The 20024-nt window shown below is 44.1% G+C and overlaps 1 protein-coding gene across 8 annotated transcripts in view; it reads left to right on the top strand.

The window, feature by feature from the left end:
- OVCH1 (ovochymase 1) overlaps positions 1 to 17053 on the top strand; it is a 56139-nt gene extending 39086 nt beyond the window's left edge. For 3 of the 8 annotated variants that reach the window (XM_081957141.1, XM_081957139.1, XM_081957142.1), the window contains 9 exons: positions 1101 to 1202; positions 2709 to 2738; positions 4810 to 5034; positions 6891 to 7064; positions 8074 to 8293; positions 9523 to 9686; positions 11228 to 11314; positions 15063 to 15196; positions 16604 to 17053. In XM_081957141.1, coding sequence (XP_081813267.1) covers positions 1101 to 1202; positions 2709 to 2738; positions 4810 to 5034; positions 6891 to 7064; positions 8074 to 8293; positions 9523 to 9686; positions 11228 to 11314; positions 15063 to 15196; positions 16604 to 16768 — 1301 coding nt within the window. In that variant the 3' untranslated portion in view covers positions 16769 to 17053. Of the gene's footprint in view, positions 1 to 1100; positions 1203 to 2708; positions 2739 to 3743; positions 3934 to 4809; positions 5035 to 6890; positions 7065 to 8073; positions 8294 to 9522; positions 9687 to 11227; positions 11315 to 15062; positions 15197 to 16603 lie in introns of those variants that run through there. The other 5 variants (XM_081957144.1, XM_081957140.1, XM_081957143.1 and 2 more) reach the window with 5 other exon arrangements.
- Positions 17054 to 20024: the final 2971 nt, after the last annotated feature.

Genomic DNA, 20024 nt, shown 5'->3' with positions numbered 1-20024 from the left:
TTGTTAAAAAACTAGCTGATAACCCAGCGTAGCCCGGGTATGTATTTATCCCAAACCTGTATTAGAGGGAGCCCCCTTGTGGAGTACTGCAAAGCCGTTGCCATGGCAACTCCCCTGTGCTGTACAGTAGAAGCCTTTTTAAGGCACAACAGGCTGTATCTTAACAGAACTTGAATCCAAAATGCACACTATCACTGTCAAAAGTACTGTGACTTGACACTATAGATATAATTCAGTCCTTTTCATATCAGTGGCCCACACATTCTGGTATTATGCTAGAATACACCCACACACCGACATCCCGAGGGGTGTTAGGGGTGTGTTACCCCGACAGTATTTGTTTCCAGAGATTAAGTCATCTTTTTTATGTATACAGAAGAAGATAAAGTTTCATTGTATTGTTTTCATTGTTCTTTCATTTTGGTTTTTGGAATATTAGGGGAGGTGGGCCCTTAAAGATCTTCTAAGGAAGATCTGATGGCAAAATGTTTAGGAACTTCTAGATTTGAGCAAAGCAAGCATCATTTGAATGTATTTTCTAATTCCTTAGAATGTCAGATTTTTTTTGCTAGCACGCAAGTTAGCATAAACCTACTGTAATTCTAAGATTAACACAAACGTGTGAAAGACGTAGGCTTCAATATAATCTGAGGAAAGTAGCTTTGATTGTTTGATTTCCGTATTTTAGCATATGTTTACCCCTTTTAGCTAAGAGGCCTAGTTATGTAATCAAAAGGAAGAAGGATGATATAATCAAGGAAACAACCCAAGTCAGACCCCGCTATTTAAACATGATTTAACTTTGTACAGTATGCTTACTTACACTTCATTGGGGTTAGCATAGATAATTTTATTTTATAGAAGTTGTGGGTGCTCCAATCGCTGTCGGATTTCAAGAAAAGATTTTGCAGCCATTTGTACAGGACGCAATTAAGTTTTTCTTCATTGGGCTGAGGGTTGGACTAGAAGACCTCTAAGGTCCATTTCAGCCTATGATTCTATGATTTCAATTTTTTCAATAACTCTTATACCGCTCTGTGTGTGTGTTTGTGTGTGTGTGTGTGTCTCCCTCCGTCCCTCCCCCTCCCTCTTCACAATAGGGAAGGGACCAGCAGAGATGCCAGTCAATAACATGGGTCTTGAAACCTCATTACGGTCATTGGAGTCACCTATGAACTTTTTGCAAACTGTTGATGGACAAGGTACATAACATCAACAAGCCTGATAACCATCTTTTGCCTCATTGTAATACATTCTAAAAGCGTTGTTATTCTAATTTCTAGAAAGCTGCATTAACTATTCTGTTAATTACCATATTAATGTATTTGGAAGTGTCACCTAGGCAAAGGCTAAGTAGTTATGGATATTTCCTGATTGCCACATATAACATCACGACTTGGAGAGCTGCTTTGACAGACAATTGTTTTCTGGGTGAAATTCAGAACGGTGTTTGTCACCGTTAAATTGCCTTGTGATTCAGGACTTGGTACCTGCAGATTACCTGGTCACAACAATGCCTCTCTACCTGATAAGATCTGGTAGAGTGGACTCCATTCCTTTGCCATGGAAATGTCATCTAGAGGAACCATGGAAGGTGCTCCTTCTATATCCAGATGTCTCTGACTCCGTCAGGGTTTAGGAAATCCATCAAAATCTGGTAAGGGACTGGTGACCAGAAGGATGTGAATCCAATTGTGGAATTTCTTGGTTTAATTGAGTTACTGTATTTTTTTGGACTATAAAACACACAAGAATATAAGAGGCACCATGATTTTGATGAGGTAAATTTAAAAAAAAAGTTTTTGTACTCTCTGCAGGCTTCCTAAACCCTCTGCACGCCGCATTTTTTGCAAAAAAAGGGGGGAGACATGCAGAGCTTTGGGAGGCTTGTAGAATGCTCCTGGGAGCTGGGGGGCAAAAATGAACAAAACAGCCTGTTTTTTGCTCGTTTTTGCCCCCACCCCACCCCCAGAGCACTATGCAAGCCTCCCAAACCCCCGCTCCATTTTTACAAAGGGAGGGAGTTGGTAGCCAAAAATGCTGTATTCAGTGTAGAAGATGCATCCAGATTTCACTCTCTTTTTTGGGGGGGGGGGGGGGGAACATCCGTCTTATACTCCAAAAAATACAGTAATTGATTAATGTTCTGTTGCTCTACATGGGACAGATAAGCTGTTAATATTGATCATCTTTTTCAATTCGTTCAATTTGTATATTTTGGCCTTGACACCACTCAGTGTTGTTTGTGAAAACTAAATTAGTTTGTAGAATAGAATCCAACAAAATGTGATTCTACTGATCAGGACAATCTGGTCGGAGAGGAAAAATAATTTTCTTTTTGAAAGATTTATGTGGGCTTTTTGCTGAAAGATGAAAAAAAGATGATTAATGGAATTGAAGATTGAGAGCCATGAGGTAAAATATTTAAGAGGGAGAAGGAACAATAAGATCGTAATTATCTGTTGAAAAGGTCAGAAATCATTTATCTTAACTTTAGTTTTCTTTTTGGGGTTCTTGCACTTCCTGTTTTTTTCTTTTGATTTGTCTTTTATTGTAGAAATTATTAATAAATATAAATAAATAATAAAACAGGAATAGATTTTAATAGTTATACGCATATCTCTACTTGCTGAACCATCAACTACCTTTGTGTTAGCTCAGAAATATAAAGATGTATCATGCTATTCCTTTTTTCTTTTTCCATTGAGATCCTGTACAAGATAGAGATATTCGAAAAGGTATGACAGCTGTGTTTGTGTATGAAAAATGTACTAAAGTAGGAAGGAGTAGGTATATTGCAGCCTGCCAGCAGCCAGTGGAGCTAGCAGCAGATTCAGAGAGTGAGGAGGTTGGGGAGGGACATGAGCCTGTCCTGGAGTCTGGGGAAGGCTCTGATGAGGACACTGCGTCGGAGGCAGAGAGGCGGCCAGAGCCGTATGCCAGTTATCAGCTGCCTTCAGAGTCAGACATCAGTGAGGCAGATAAACAGCTGGAGCCTGTTCCCAGCTTGCTCATGCTCAGAATTGCCAGATGAAGGGAACAGCTAAAGAACAGGAGTTGACTTGGAGTAAGGCCACACTATGAATGGCCCCTCCCAGAGGAAATAAAAGAGGAGCGAAAGGGGAGTGGAGTTTGCAGGAGACAATTAGTTCATTTAATTGGTTTGTGACTCTCTGAGACTCCTTGCCAAGTTTTACAAATATCGGCCTATCAGCTTTCCAAGCTAGATAAGGTCTATGACTATAAATCTTCCCTTGAAAGACTTTGCTGGATGTGAATGAGCAGAATTCACAGTAGATTAATAAAAGGGTTTTTTGTCGGAACAAGGAGTTTGCTTCATGCTCTTGGGAAGCCTCGGTCAGAACAGTGTAGGGAACCAAACCATTAATGTGTAGATAATTTTCTAGGTAGCATGAACCAAGCATGTTAAATTTATGTTTTACCGACAAAGAAATAAAGGGAGAAATAAAGTGACTGCCCGCGAATGCCCCTGGATTGGGGCTGAAAGGTGAAAACGGAAGCAGCATGCTCCGCCCCAGAACTGGGTAGATCAGCTTGCCCTGATAGACTGGTCCCACCGGAGGAAAAAACACACTTGAACCAAGCATGTTTTCCCCGTAGAAATGCCAACATTTAATGCAAGCACAGTCTTCCTCTTCTCTCGGAGGGAGACAGTGCCTGTGTGTACGAACATTTATTGATATCTTATTTATTCATTGATCCTTTTTTTTACATCTATCCAGGAGGTTCCAGAAGGTGAACAAAATAAAAAGAAAGAATTCCATTAATACAACCAATCACATAAAATTGGACTAGAGCCCAGTAAAATCACAAAACCCCTAATCACACCTACCCATGCCAGGCTCGTCATGCCAACGCATCCATGATTACAATCCCTGGGTCACAGCCTGGTGAAAGACCAAATGGACTGTTTGTTCTTCATGGGTATCCTGGTTTCTAGGGCAGGTGGCCTAATATAGCTGTCACCAACTGGTGGTCCGTGGACCACTGGTGATCTGCGAGAAAATTTTGGTGGTCCGCAGAGAAATCTTTGCATTTTTACATTTTTTTAAAAAATTGCACTAAATCAGGGATCCTCAAACTACAGCCCCTGGGCCAGATACGGCCCGCCAAAGCATTACTCCCACTCGCTGATGGGATGGGGTCCTTTGGGCACTCCCTCCCTCACTGAGAGTCCAAGCGCTTCAGTGAGTGGTGCCCGAAACTTCGGCCAGGCTCCTCAAAAGACAGAGTTTGCAGGGGGGCGATCTAGTGCCCAGGCTGGCTGCAAGACAAACATTCATTCTTTGCCATATTTGCAATTCCTAGCTTCAATGAACAACAAACCTACGGTTGACCATGGCCGCTTCTCTCCACTAACAGGCGGCCAAGCTAAGTGCCTGAAGGACCCCATCCCGTCACTTATTCATATTAGGGGTCCATGGGATTTAAAATTATGAATTTAATGGTCCCTGAGGTCCGAAAGGTTGGTGACACTTGGCCTAATAGACAAGGCATGCTGCCTCGTGCTGCAACTGGAAAAGACCAAGTTCCAATAATGTTTTTTTTTTTAAATACACTTTTAAATACCCTAATCTATTGAAACTACAATTCTTGGCATTCTAGAAGCTTCAGCCTGTTGGGTGGAAACTTTGTGAGCTGTGGTATAAACTGATCGGCCAGATGTCAAGTTAATGAAGGCTGGTCTGGATAACAGAGGGACTGTTTTGTTTTGTTTGTTTTATATTTTATAATGGGCAAAACAAAAATTCCAGAAATATAAGAAGTCTTGCTTCCCCTTTCTTTAAGGATGTCCAGTCTTGGATTTGATCCCAGTCGGGGTTGCAGAAATAGTTTCTCCAAACTATCCAGACATCTATCCTAATTTACTAAACTGCACTTGGACAATCTATTCTGCTTCAGGAAGCAAACTAAAAACCGTGATACGAGATGTTGTTATTGAAGATGCTAAAGACTGCAGTTGGGACTCCCTGAGCTTCTATGATGGACCAGATCAACATTCACAATTGCTTGGTACGTTGTCCTCTGTCTTTTAGTTCATAGCCCTAAATATTGTTGCTTTTCCTGACTGTGGACCGGAATTATCAAACTGATGATTATGTCCAGATGGTTGGCAAGTCTACAAATAACGAAGAAATTGTATTTTTTGTTTGATTAGGCTTAGAAACGCATCAGAGCTTTTTCGAACTGAGCTGTAGACTATTAACTGCTGCCTTTCCCTCTATGAATATTTATGCATTTTTAGGCATTTCCCGTTGAAAGTCTGATCATTTGGTGTAGATGATAGTGGTCTCAGAGAGAGAAATGATATGGGACGTTGCCATTGTACTTCTGGGTCCCCATACCAAGGTCCTTGATGGCAGGGATGGGTTCCGGATTTTTTTATTGCCGATTCGCTCAGGGATGTGCTTCGGGCGTATGTGTGCTTGATGCATGCTATAAAAAAATTACTTCTGCGCATGTGCAGAACCAAATAACAAGATGGCGCTACCTACAGTTCCACCGATAGAACCGGTTCGGGCATGTGCATGGCCGAATTACTACCTGCTCGGCTGAATCAGCCCGAACCAGTAGGAACCCACCTCTACTTGATGGGCATCTCAAGCAATTTTCCTCCAGCTCAGCTATTCAAAATCGCAAAGTATGTGCTTCGTGAGTTAAGGCTGCTTGTCCATTTATAAAGACTCTCAGCCAGTCCCATCTCTTAAAGCTGCAGATCTTCCTTTGGTCACAAGGTCCCATTGTACCTTGAAATCCTTTGTCCAGACTAAGGGGGTCAAACTTCATTCAGATGAACGGCCTTTTGTTTTCTTCAATGTGACCAAATGCAGCGTGACAAGGGCAGGCAGGGAGCTGACCAAAGGCTTATGGTGATGTCCTCTTGTTGGGACAAGCTTGGGAAAGTGCAGGTTATAATGGTGTGATCAGGACAAGCATCACAGGAGTAAGTTGCTCTGATGAATATTTTGGGGATGGTAACACTGGGATTCAAATTTTTTCACTACCGGTTCTGAGGGTGTGACTTGGCGGGCGTGGCTTGGTTTGGTGGGCGTGGCTTGGTGGGTGTGGCAGGGGAAGGGTATTGTAAAATCTCCATTCCCTCCCACTCCAGGGAAAGGATACCGTAAACTCTCCATTCCCACCCACTCCAGGGAATGGATACTGTAAAATCTCCATTCCCACCCCATTCCAGGGGAAGGATACTGTAAAATCCCCATTCCCTCCCACTCCAGGAGAAGGATACTGTAAAATCTCCATTCCCTCCTACTCCAGCGGAAGGATGCTGTAAAATCTCCATTCCCACCCTACTCAAGAGGATGGATACTATAAAATCCCCATTCCCTCCCGATCAGCTGGGACTCGGGAGGCAGGGAATAGATGGGGGCAGGGCCAGTCATAAGTGGCATTTACCGGTTCTCCGAACTACTCAGAATTTCTGCTCCTGGTTCTCCAGAAGTGGTCAGAACCTGCTGAATGCCACCTTTGCACTGACCATGTGGAAGTGCCTTCAGTCTGGTGCAGCAGCTAAGAGGCTGATTTATGAAATGTCCAGGGTTGAAGTCCACCCTTTATCCTGGCAGCTTATTGTGGGATATTGAGCAATTACAGTCTCTTAGCCCAATCCATCTCACGGGGTTGCTTCTCAGTACTTAAGTACTTTGAAGACAAGCGCTATCTATGCCATCTGGAGTTCCTGCAGGAAAGGCAGAAAATAAATCTTGAAAAGAAATAGTTGGATAAATCATAGAGGGGATACCCGGCTCATGCAGGCAGCAACAATTCACCCTATGTTTTCTGGCTCTTCCCCAACCATATGGTAAATGGAATACCTTTTTGGCATACCATCTTCTTTGTCTTATGGTTTGCAGGAACGTTGTGTGGCCACAAACGGAACTTTCAACTGTTTTCAAGCAGCAGCTACTTGACCGTGCATTTCAGAACAGATGGCTCGGTTGGGGCCAAGGGCTTCAAGATCGGTTTTGAAGAGATGAATCAAGGATCGGTTCAGAGAAGCGAGAATGGGATAGAACTCAACAGTCCATGTAATAATTTTAAGCTGGAGGAGGGTGTGTCTGTGTGTCTGTTTTTCCTAGACTGTAGGCTTCCCAACAGACCTCCCGATTCTGGTATTTTTCTCCTATTCATTTAGAAAGTTTATTGGTCACCTTTTATGACACATCAGAAAAACTCAATCTGTTTTACCAATAAAACAAAAACCCAGCATCGGAACAAGCAAACCGAAGGAAACATGTTTTGAAAGCGCATTTAGAAGCCTGTGCAGTGTGCATATGTCTCTAGATTTCTGGCCAAGTGGCCTCCTATAAAGAGACGTCTTAGGAAAAAATTGAGCAATAAATTACTGTACGCTTGTTTTTATGTTCTGGGTGAAGTTTTTGTTTTTGTTTTGATGCCTTCGAGTCAGTCTTGACTCCTGGCAACTGCCTGGACTAATCTGCGCAGGGTTTTTTTTGGCAGCGTTTCTAGATGTGTTTCGCCATTGCCTTCTTCCCAGGGTTGAGGGACAGGGACTGGCTCAAGGTCACCAGGATGCCTAAGGTGGGACTACAACTTACAATCACCTGGTTTTGATAGTAGCCTAGTGCCTTAACCACTACCTCAAACTGGCTCTCTTTGATTTGTTGCATAAATATACTTTAAAGTCTCTGATATTGACTGCTTGATTAGGCATAACAGAATTGCAGGCCTTCGTTTGCATGGTATGACTGCCATCTTGACTTTTTGAATTTCTCCTGCAGACATTCCTCCTCCAGACGTACATTTTATTAATTAACTTGGAGGTGATATGTTGGGAATGAAACAGCAATTATTTCTGAATATATGTCTCTATGGGAGGTTATTCAGAATAATTCTACTTAATTCTGCCGCTTCTCTAAGTAAATTTAATGCTTAATGTGGAAAAAAAAGTGGTAGTTGAAAAGGGGCTGAAGGCAGACGTAGTAAAGGTGTTGCAAGTTTTGCACAAATTTATGGAATTATCACTTGGATGCTAGAATTAACACAATTAATAGTAAACCTTCCTTCTGGCACTAGGCAAGTGTGGAATTCCAGTAGAAGATCTGTTTTCCATGGAGGCAATGCTGACAAATACCTCACTGGAAGGACAGGGCAAATTGGAACCGTTTAGTGGCAATCTAGCATCTCCAGTATCTTGGCCATGGCTTGTGAGCCTACAGTTTGAAAACAAACCCTTTTGCATAGGAATTTTGATTGAGAAAAGTTGGGTTCTGACTGCTGGAGATTGTAATGTAAGGTAAGCAAATATACTAGGATTTTTTCTCAAAAGGTTGTATCCCTGCGTAGGATACAACCCCTGGCCGAGGGACTTTTGTTGCGTTCTCTGAATGAAACCGAAGTATATTTCATGGGAATCATCCTTGGGTCGGAAAATTTGATATGGGTTGCTATGGGCCCAGAATCCACAAAAAAAGAGGACTTTGCTGACATCATTATCTTCTAACATTATGTTTTTTACATCAATGCAGCACTTTGCATTTTTTGTAAGAAGGTCATTGGTACAGGTAGAACCTGACTTACGATCGTAATTGATTCAAATAATTTAATAACCGGTTCTCTGCCCTAATGACCAGCTGAGTAGGTACATATTAGGCAGATGTATTAGCCACTAAGTGACACCATACATACATACATGCATGCATACATACATACATACCTCAGCTGTACATTTTTCTTAAACAGACACACTTTATGCAAATTGCTTCTCCTATAATTTTTTTTTACCATCCTCTGATATATGCATCGGTGGGCAAACATTTTGAGTAGCAAACTCAAATGCAATATAGTAGATATAGCATTGCTATATAACAGGTGTCCCAGATGTTGCTAGACTCAGAACTTTTAGTATTCCTCCATATTGTTCACATTAGGAGTTGTAATTCAGCAACTCCCAGTGCACAGATCCATGAAGTGCACATTGGATAACTTTTCCTTAAAGTATATACTCAATAGATTTTTCCTCTAGTCATTAGATAATCCAATTATTATTGGTTTTGTAAACTAACCATACAAATTTGCTAACTGCAATATATTGTAGAATCCAGAAGTGGGTTGCTGCTGGTTCGGCCCAGATCGGATAAACCGGTAGTAGCGGGGGCAGGAGGCTCCGCCCACCTGCCTGGACGCTTCTGCTCATGTGCAGAAGCTCCTCTGCATGGGCAGAGGCATCACACACAGAAGAATGCACCCAAACCGGTAGTAAAAAAATTAGCACCCCTGGTAGAATCTCTCAGGAATATCAAAAGGCTGTATTATTTCTTTATTTTGTCAAATTTATATCTTATTCTCTTCCAGGGGCTCTAGGTTGTGTTCATATCATAAACAGGGAGTTGGGGTTGTGGGTTTCTGGACATAGATGTAGGTCTCAGAGTGTAGATAATGGTGCAACATTGCTCTGCAAAAAAGAAACATGCTATTGCTGTTATTAAATTGTGCATATGGTGAACTTGGATTTTTTTTTTTTAGCACTCAAACAGACAAAGCTGTCCTAGGGATCCTTAACCGGCTTCCTGGTGCAGAAGGTGGCACTCAGATCTCAGTGAAAGCTGTCTACTTTCATACCAACTTCAGTGGGTTTCCTCCCAGCAATGACATTAGTCTGTTAGAACTGGACATCCCCATTCAGACAGGTACTATAATGGGGGAAATAACTTTCTTGGTTCAAGACAGTAGTGGGATTCAAAAAAAATTCTACTGGTTCTATGGGCGTGGGTTGGTGGCCGTTGCATGGCTTGGTGGGCATGGCAGGGGAAGGATACTGTAAAATCTCCATTCCCTCCCCATTCCAGGGGAAGGATACTGTAAAATCTCCATTCCCACCCCGAATCCAGGGGAAGGATACTGTAAATCTGCATTCCATCCCCATTCCAGGGGAAGGATACTGTAAAATCTCCATTCCTACACCACTCCAGGGGAAGGATACTGTAAAATCTCCATTCCATCCCCATTCCAGGGGAAGGATACTGTAAAATCTCCATTCCTACACCACTCCAGGGGAAGGATACTGTAAATCACCATTCCATCCCCACTCCAGGGGAAGGATACTGTAAAATCTCCATTCCCACCCCATTCCAGGGAAAGGATACTGCAAAATCCCAATTTCCTCCAGATCAACTGGGCCTCCCTTGGGAGGCAGAGAATAGATGGGGGTGGGGCCAGTCAGAGGTAGTATTTACCGGTTCTCGAACTACTCAAATTTCCACTACCGCTTCTCCAGTCAAAACCTCCTGAATCCCACCTCTGGTTCAAGACCTTTATCTACAATGTCAATCCAAAGAAATTTGAGCTGGAAAGCAGTTGAACCAGAGTTGCTAGATTAAAGAAACTTTATGGGTCAGAACCAAGCTAAAGCTCTTGTAACAACGGCTTGTCAAAAGTACTAAACTAGTCATATTGAGCCCCATTGATTTGTACCTTCTGTGAGTTGACTTCAGTAAAAAGCCTTGTGTGTAAATGGAAAAGAAAGGGCTCTCTAGGATGTACAAATGCTATTTTGCAACTGATTCATCCTATCCGACTGAAATAGTCCAATATTTGTCATGACTGAATCTATTGCTATCTGCATAAATAGGAGAATATCTCATCCTACGATTGTGATTGGACATTATAAAGGAATTTAGAAAATTGGGAGGAAAGCAAAAGAAGAATGAGATATTGGGGAATGGCAGAAAAGATTACATGGTCTCCAGGAAGAGGGAAGCATGGGAAACAAACTCAAAATAGCTATAGCACTTAGGCTTATATAACACTTCACAGTGCTTTACAGCCCTCTCTAAGAGGTTTAGAGAGTCAGCATATTGCCCCTAACAATCTGGGCCCTCATTTTACTGACCTCGGAAGCATGAGTCAACCTTGAGCTGGTGAGAATCGAACTGCTGGCAGTCGACAGAATTAGCCTGCAATACTGCATTCTAATCACTGCTCCACCATGGCTCAAAATAACCCTGGCTTGATTGTATTAATTTAAGACAAGACAAAGGGGAACTGGGACAAGCTCTCAAAACTTTGTTGTTTTAATTTACATCAATAAAGACCTTTCTTGGAATTCTTGCTGTAACTGTTTCTTAATCTGGCCTACTTTGAAGGGATGATAACAATTTAAAGATTTCTGAATACCTTTCCTAGAATATACCACAACCCAGTTCTGCTTTATTTCCTCTTTTTTGTTTAGGAGACACCGTAGGACTTATCTGTCTGCCAGAACAGGAGAAACTAGCCACTGATGCCAAGTGCTTGACTGCAGGATGGAACATAACAGGTGAGGGTGATTGGTACTATCTAGCCCCATGATGGCGAACCTATGGCACGCGTGCCCGAAGTGGCACGTGGAGCCATGTCACCTGGCACGCACGGCTAGGTACCCATTCCTCTTTGGGGTTTCTGGCGCGCATACGCATGCAATGATCAGCTAACCTTCGGGCATGCAGCAGTGCCAGAAACTGGAAGAGCTTGGTTTTCTGTTTTCTGGTGTGAGCATGCACGCCAGCCAGCTGATCGTCATGCACCCATGTATGCCAGTAACAGGAAGACTAGCTGGCTGGCATGCACCGGAAACCGGAAGTTCATTTTCCCGGGGCAGCTCCTCTTCCGGGTTGTGGCCCAGACGAGCATGTGTGCTCCCTTTTCGACACTCTGTGCCGAAAAGGTTCGCCATCCCTGATCTAGCAGTGTTGTGTTTCTGAAAGTACACATTTATGAAAAGTGGCTTTGCACTGCCACAAATGAGAGTTAAAACAAAATATTGCAGTATGGGAAGTTGGCATTTGGGATTCCTACAAGTCCATTCTGTTCCTTTCGCTATTGCGTTTCTAATTCTCCTTCCCCCTCCCCTCCCCCTCCCCCCCTCCTCCTCCATGGTGTAATGTATATAGGAGTAATGTTTGGAGACAGGGGAAAGAGCCACAGCCAAGGGAATGGCTCAATAAGAGCAGTTTAGCTCATAAAGGGAAAGTGACCATGATGAACATCTCCGATGGGACCCCTCCCCTAGTTTCTTGGGCTGCAAAGGCAACAGGGAAGAAACGTGCTTTCAAACTTGCAAGATTCTGTTAATGCAGTGGTGAATCTCAATTTTTTTTAGAACCTCTTCTGTAGGTGTGACCTGTTTTATGGGAGTGGCTTGCCGGCCATGTCACCGGGTGGGAGTGGCTTGCCAGCCATGTGACTGGGTGGGCATGGTCAACTTGTAAAATGTGGTGAAACTCACTTAACAATGCTCTTGCTTAGCAACCAAAATGTCGGCTCAGAAACTGGCATTTGAAGCATGCAAGTCTTAAAGCTGTCAAGTTACAAGACCCTTGCACCCCTAACCCTAACCCTAACCCCTAACCCTTTAGAAAAAAAACCCAGGGGTGTTCAAATTTGACAGCTTTAAGACTTGTGGACTTCAACTCCCAGAATTCCTCCTCTCACTCTTCATCTTGATGATGTGCGGACGGGCGAGGGGAGGGAGCCGGAACCGGTTCTAAACGGCACTGTAGATTTGTGGAACCTCTTCTATAGAAGAGGTTAGAACTGGCAGGAACCCAGCCCTGTGCTAATGTAACCTTACAATAAAGTAGAATTAGTCCATCTGATCATACTTCCTTTCTGGACTACCTTGCTAGGCTGGCAGGTAGAGGTGCCGTTGGGCATAAGAAGTCCTCCCTTTTATTTGGGATATTTGAATCCTGTCCTGCTGGATTGATTATGTAGCCTCAAGTTGGTGTTGACTCTTAGCGATCACATAACTAGATTTTCTGTCAGGCACAAGGAACCAGGAAGAGAAGTTTAGTCCAAAGCACTTTATTACATGCTACTTTATACATAAGAATCTGATCTATCTGCTATGGTCAAGGCAAATTGGCGTTAGAGAAGAGTCAACGGAATTCACAGGAGGGAGGACTTAAGTCTCTTGTGGAAGTGTAGTGTTTCTAAACTGATGAAGGATTTTACCCCACCTTCAAACTCCGCCTGGTAATTTCCTATATCTTCTCCATGATTATCTGACCCTTATTTATTTAGCATATGGCATACAATGTCAGGGGAATCTACAAATGCTGGACATAATGCAGTCCTGACAGCCTAGATTGCAAATTCATTCCATTCGGTGCTTCTGTACCGATCTTTGGTGCACTGTGGAGTGGGTGGGTGGGCGGGTGAACTAGCTTTACGCCACCGGTCTCACAGTCTTGCCTCATGTCTGGCTATGTCCACCATTGGCTTTTGCTCTACACACACAAGCACAGCTAGGTTTTCCCCCTCTCAAAGTGGTACCAATTTATGATGTTCATCCATCGTGTTCGAAGAGGACCTTGATGTCTAACAGGTTGTGGGCTGTCTATGATGTGTCCGCAGGTGGCTGGTAAGGCCTATATGGCAGGGGTGAAATTCAGCAGGTTCTGACAGATTCTGGAGAACCGGTAGCGGAAATTTTGAGTAGTTCGGAGAACCGGTAAATGCCACCATTGGCTGGCCCCAGAGTGGGGTGGAAATGGGGCTTTTGCAGTATCCTTCCCCTGCCACGCCCACCAAGCCACGCCCACAGAACTGGTAATAAAAAAATTTGAATTTCACCACTGCTATACGGGCATGAAATGTTCTGCCACATGTTGGGCAGATGTGGGTGAGTACCATTGTTGCAGCATTTGCAGCTCTGGCTTTGCGGAGTGTTCGCTTCTCTTATGCTATGGTTCTTCTTCTGCCCTCAGATGTCTGGCAGCCTTGGTGGATCAGCGTGCGCCATGTTGATTGATCTTGTGCCAGGGTTTCCCAGGAGGTGGTGTCAATTTCCAGGGACTTGAAGGGGGCTTTCAACGTGTCGTTGCATCACTTCCAATTTATCTACTTGCAATATTGCTTTGCTTTCAAGCTGCTGGGTGGGCAGGAGTTAGGGATCGATCAATGTGAGCTCACTCTGTCTCACGGTGCCGGGTTCTAAGCCACTGGAGTGCAGACCAGTGGTGGGTTGCTACCGGTTCAGACCAGTTCAGACGAACCGGTAGTGGCAGTGACCCAGGCCTTCCACGCCCCCGAACCGGTTCTCCTGATGGAGACATCTTGTTTTTGGCTTCTGCGCATGCGCAGAACAATTTTTATTGTACTGCGCATGCACATGCTCACGAGCGAACAGGCAGTAATGTTTGCCAGAACCCACCTCTGGTGCAGATCATTTCTGGCCAGCAGTCTCAAAGTCATTAAGCCTCTGCGCCACTCTGATCTGACCCTAACCGTTGTCCTTTAGCTCTTTCAACGGCACCCCCATCGCCACTATAACTGAGCCCATCCGCCTTTCAACTACTACTCATCTTTTTGTTCTCTTTCCTGCCATTTTCCCCAGCGTCAGAGTTTTCTCCAGAGAGCTAGGTTCCAGGTGGGTTAGCAGCACTTAAAGCAAAGTTCTTTTGTCCCTCAAGAAAAAAACCTTACATTTTCTACTACATCGGCTGGAACACCTTAAGCATTATAGATCTCATTTTGCTGCGACAAGCACCGGTATGTGAAGTCTGCACATCACAAATCAAGGATTGTGTAAGGGATCATTTCAGGCCACCAGCAAGAGAAAGATCTTTTTCTCCCCCTGTAACTTGTTATTTGGGAGAGAGCTAAATTACACAGAGAAAAAGAGGTCAGAGAGCAAAGAAGAAAGGATAGTTAGCTATCCATCTCCTCCTTTTTAAAATTCCATCTGCTGTTCTGAGCAGGTCTCCTAGGGAAATAACTTCTCAGTAGAAAAAATGAGGGACCCCTCTCGTCGACTCCCAAATAATCTCACAACAAAACCACGAGAAGAGTGTGTATAGAAATCTGTGCATCTAAGCCTTCCATAAAGGTTATTTTCTTTGAACATGCATTTAGAATCGTTTGGGTTTTTTTTTTTGGCTTGGTGACTCATATTCTTATTTTCACTAGTAGAAAGTTATACCTGGGCTGTCGGGAACTATTTGCTAAAAACCACTTAATAAGTCTTTTCCCACAGTTGCATGTATCAAAACATATTTGTCTGGTATTGCTTGTTTTCCACCTAGAGGATTGGTTTTCCAGAAGGCTACAGCAAACAGAAATATCACTCCTCACAAATGATGCCTGTACCAGATACTGGGGTGAAGACATTAAAAACACGAATATATGTGGAAGTGCTATGGGGACAACTTCATGTCCTGTACGTAACGGGTGTGGGATATTGTCATTAAATGGGAAAAGTGTAATCTTGCATTTGGGACCACTTAACTGAAGAGGCGCCAATCATACTGAAATTCCTAATGTGATCAGTAAGATTATCCATTAAAAAGACGGGCGATATGATCCCAAGACTGTATTTAACATCAGAAAGCTTTCTGGCTGCGCTGCCACAAATCAGCATTGCAGCTGTAGAGAATGAGCGGAGCGGTTCCCTGCCGTTTTGAAGAAGGGAGCATACAGAATGTGCTTCTTCAGAAACAAACCAAATTGCCTATGGATATGATCAGGGGTGGGATTGAAAATTTTTAGCAACTAGTTCTCTGCCTGGTTGCTGGGTGGATGCATGGGGGCGTGGCCAGGTTGGCTTTCTGCATCACGGGGGGGGAGGGGGGGCATTTTCACTCTCCCCAGGATCCGGAGGATTTCCTTGAGCCTTCAGGAGGGCGAAAATGGTCTCCCCCAGGCTCCGGAGATCCTCCAGAGGCAGGACTTCTGGTACTTTTGGTTAGACCCATTTTTCGCCCTCCCAGAGACTCTGTGCGGGACCTGCACTTACCTGGCATCCAAAACGGGCAGCATGGAGATTCCTGGGAGGGGTTGAGCAGAGCCAGCCGGTTGTCAGAACTACCGGTTTGGCGAACCAGATTAAAATTAACACCCAGTTTGCTCGAACTGGTCCAAATCAGCTGAATCCCACCCCTGGATATGATACGGTTCTGCTTATTTTGAATCATTGTCCCCAAATGGTACAAGAACTTCAGATGGGTATTGAAAGTATGAAGCCATAAATCAGAAACAGACAATCCGTTGCCTTCCAGATGTTTTGGATGGCAAATCTTAGCAGCGATAAAGAAAGCTGCAGTTAAAATATCAGGAGGGTATCATTAATTGTTGCATTTCTTGTGCCATAGATAATATATAATCCTATGGAACAGGGGTGTCAAACTCGATTACATTGAGGGCCATATCAGTGTTGTAGTTGACTTTGGGGGGGGGGCAGGGTAGGAGTGGCCAGCTTGACAACACTTGTGCCGGGGGCACCTGTGGTGGCTTGAGCACTTTGCCAGTGAAAGTGGATTCCCGAGCTCCAATTTCAACTGTGACAGCCTCCTGCAGCTCTCTGCCAGCAAAAATGGAACTTGGGAGGGCTGCGGGCAGCCCTCCTGAGCTCCGTTTTTATTGGCTGAGGCACCGTGAGCCGGTCCTTTGCTGTTTCCAGGGTGGTCCTGTGGGCCAGATCTCAGCACCCCGTGGGCCAGATCTGGCCCAGGGCCTTGAGTTTGACACCCCTGCTATAGAATGATGGGTTGATTTTAAGCTATGTATTGTGGCTGAAAATGCTTACTATTTTGCATCCTATTCATTCTGTCCCTCCTTCTATTTACAGCGAGAGTTGGGGGGACCTCTTATCTGCAAGATTGATGGATGCTATAAGCTTGTTGGTCTTGAGAGCTGGACTAGTGTCCATTGTGAACCAGAGTCTCCAACAGTCTACACGCAAATCTCTGTTTACAGAAATTGGATTTCAGCAGTGATTAATGGAAAATTGTGAAAAACGAACTTAAAAAAGCACAACTGTAATAGATGTTGTGCTTCAGAAGGGCTAATTGGTCAAGTGTTGCCAAATCTTCATGTATTTTCTCAGAATCAGTTCTGGAGAAACTAATGCCATCTTGCTATTGAAAGCATGATGCCCAAGTCCACATATCTTTAAGTAGAAAAACTCATATGGTTTCTGAATGTCTGGATATGTCTCCTTCTAATATGTTTCCTAATTGTGTATTAAAAAGATTCTAATACTGCAACCTTCCCAGGAGGCTTCCAGCAAATAAAGTCAATGGGAAAAGATGGATTCATGTAACAAACACATGATTTACTTAATGACTGCTGTGATTTATTTAATGTCCGTGGCATGAAAGGTCATAAAATTGAGGCTGTCTGGCTTAATGACAACCTTGCTTAGCAACGTATGTTCCCATCCCAATTGTGGTCATAAATCGATGACTATCTATAATACTTGGGAAATAACCTCTTTGGGGGAGGGGGGAGCAGAATTTGTGAACTAACTCCGCTCAGTTCTCCAAAACATTTCTTTAATGTCCAATCTCAAACTGAAATTTTGAGAATAAATAATCTGTGTCCTCCGTTCAGGAATCTGAGAGGGCTTTCAGTTAAAGGAAGGCCCACTCAACAATGAGATTCTTCACTTTAACAGAGATTAAAGTAGGGTCTGGAAGCACCCTCTAAATGCGGGTTCAAATAATTCCAAGTCCCTCGGTCCTTCAAATCTGCAGAGGAAAACCTTTCTGTTTTGATCCTGTCATCTCAAAGGGATAAGGAACGCCTTAGAAAGAATTCAGGAATGGAATCAGGTACAACCATAAGCAAGGATATGGAAAGGTCTCGTGTAATGGTGCTGTAAGACACTCGCCCATTAAGCATCCTGTCTACTGTACAAAAGAGGTGAACGGCCTACAGGACGATATCATCTTTGAAGTTGCTTCGCGGCTACTAAGGAAGCCACAGACTTTTGTTTGGCATTCTTCAGCGCAGTGAGCAGTTGCAGAGAGGTGGACTGCAACACCTCTTTCTTTACAGCATTCCCTTTAGCCATCAACTCCCGCATTTTCTGCATCAGCTGTTGCACTCTTTTGTCCTTTAGCTGCGTCAACAAGCTCTCCAATTTTGCAGCAGCTGGCGTATTTGCCAAGGAGTTCTCCAATCTTGCAGCCGTTGACGATTTCGTTGGCAAGAACGTCTCCTGTTTTGCAGTCGTTGGGGAGTTCATCTTTGCAGTCGTTGGGGACTTAGGCATCATTTTATTTTGCCAAATATTTGCAGGCCCTCCTCCGAATGGAAGCAGGGAAGAGAGGGCGATGGCCTGAGGTTTGGACTTCCTAGGACCAAAGCCAGAAGGAAGGAGAAGAAGCTGCATGCCAGAGGTAGGCTGCAAGGGATACTGCCCAAGAAGAGCAGAGATTGGGACAACAGGCCATCCAGCAACTCTGGCAGGAGGCGAGACATGAGCAGAACTTTTATGGGTGGGGTGCTTGGTCAATAGCACAGATGTTGTGGAAGCAGTAGAAGATGAGGAAAGAGGGGAAGAAGAACAGGAAGTTGTAGGTGTGGCAGTGGCACTGACAGTGACAACAGCACTAGGAGATGTTGAAGTTGGGCTACTGGCTATAGCAACAGTAGTGGCAGGATTTGTGGGAAGAGAACCCACTGATGGTGTAGAGGATTCAGTGACAGTGACAATGGGACTAGGAGATGTTGAAGTTGGGCTATTGACTGTAGCAACAGTAGTGGCAGGATTTGTGGAAACAGAACCCAGTGATGGTGTAGCGGTTTCAGTTGCAGTGACAGTGACAATGGGACTAGGAGATGTTGAAGTTGGGCTACTGGCTATAGCAACAGTAGTGGCAGGATTTGTGGGAAGAGAACCCACTGATGGTGTAGAGGATTCAGTGACAGTGACAATGGGACTAGGAGATGTTGAAGTTGGGCTATTGACTGTAGCAACAGTAGTGGCAGTATTTGTGGGAAGAGAACCCATTGATGGTGTAGAGGATTCAGTGAGAGTGACAATGGGACTAAGAGATGCTGAAGTTGGGCTACTGACTGTAGCAACAGTAGTGGCAGGATTTGTGGAAACAGAACCCAGTGATGGTGTAGCGGTTTCAGTTGCAGTGACCGTGACAATGGGTCTAGGAGATGTTGAAGTTGGGCTGCTGGCTATAGCAACAGTAGTGGCAGGATTTGTGGGAAGAGAACCCACTGATGGTGTAGAGGATTCAGTGACAGTGACAATGGGACTAGGAGATGTTGAAGTTGGGCTATTGACTGTAGCAACAGTAGTGGCAGGATTTGTGGGAAGAGAACCCACTGATGGTGTAGAGGATTCAGTGAGAGTGACAATGGGACTAAGAGATGCTGAAGTTGGGCTACTGACTGTAGCAACAGTAGTGGCAGGATTTGTGGAAACAGAACCCAGTGATGGTGTAGCGGTTTCAGTTGCAGTGACCGTGACAATGGGTCTAGGAGATGTTGAAGTTGGGCTACTGGCTATAGCAACAGTAGTGGCAGGATTTGTGGGAAGAGAACCCACTGATGGTGTAGAGGATTCAGTGACAGTGACAATGGGACTAGGAGATGTTGAAGTTGGGCTATTGACTGTAGCAACAGTAGTGGCAGGATTTGTGGGAAGAGAACCCACTGATGGTGTAGAGGATCCAGTGACAACGGATACAGAAGTAACTGGGATAGCTGTCATAGTGTTGGAAGTGGAAGGAAGCTTAGGAACAGCAGTCAGAGAAGGCACATCAGGCATAAGGTGCTGGGAGAAAGACCCCTCTGGCAAGTTAGGTTTGGTGGTAAACAATTCGGGAAAACTTTGCCCGGCTATCACTGCATCAAGGCCAGTGAGAAGCTCAAGCAAGGATTCTGAGTCAGTTGTGACAGGAGTGGAAGCGGTGGGCAGTTCAAGCAAAGGCTTCGTGAAAGTAATATCAGAAACAATAGTGGGATGTTTAGGAATGGTTCCAATAGTAGGGTTGGAAACAGTTGTGAAGGTTTCTGTTGCTGCTGTGGGAGTGTTGGATACAGGGGTGAGAGGCGCAGGAGATGTTGTGGTGGTTTGGAGAGTGGCAGGGAGAATGCTGATAAGTGGCTTCTCTTGTAGGGTAGATGATGATTCAGTATTTTCAGGTTCTTGATAGGTGTTTTGTGTTATTGAAGATGTTTCACTGATCTCATCTGGACACTGAATCCGCTACAACAGGAGAAATAATGCAAAGCAGAAGTCACAC

This window comes from Natrix helvetica (genome assembly GCF_964273705.1).
Source record: "Natrix helvetica genome assembly, chromosome: 6".
Classification (NCBI taxonomy): Eukaryota; Metazoa; Chordata; class Lepidosauria; order Squamata; family Natricidae; genus Natrix; species Natrix helvetica.
The sequence above is the reverse complement of the archived record's forward strand: the minus strand, read 5'-3'. Positions and strand labels throughout refer to the sequence as shown.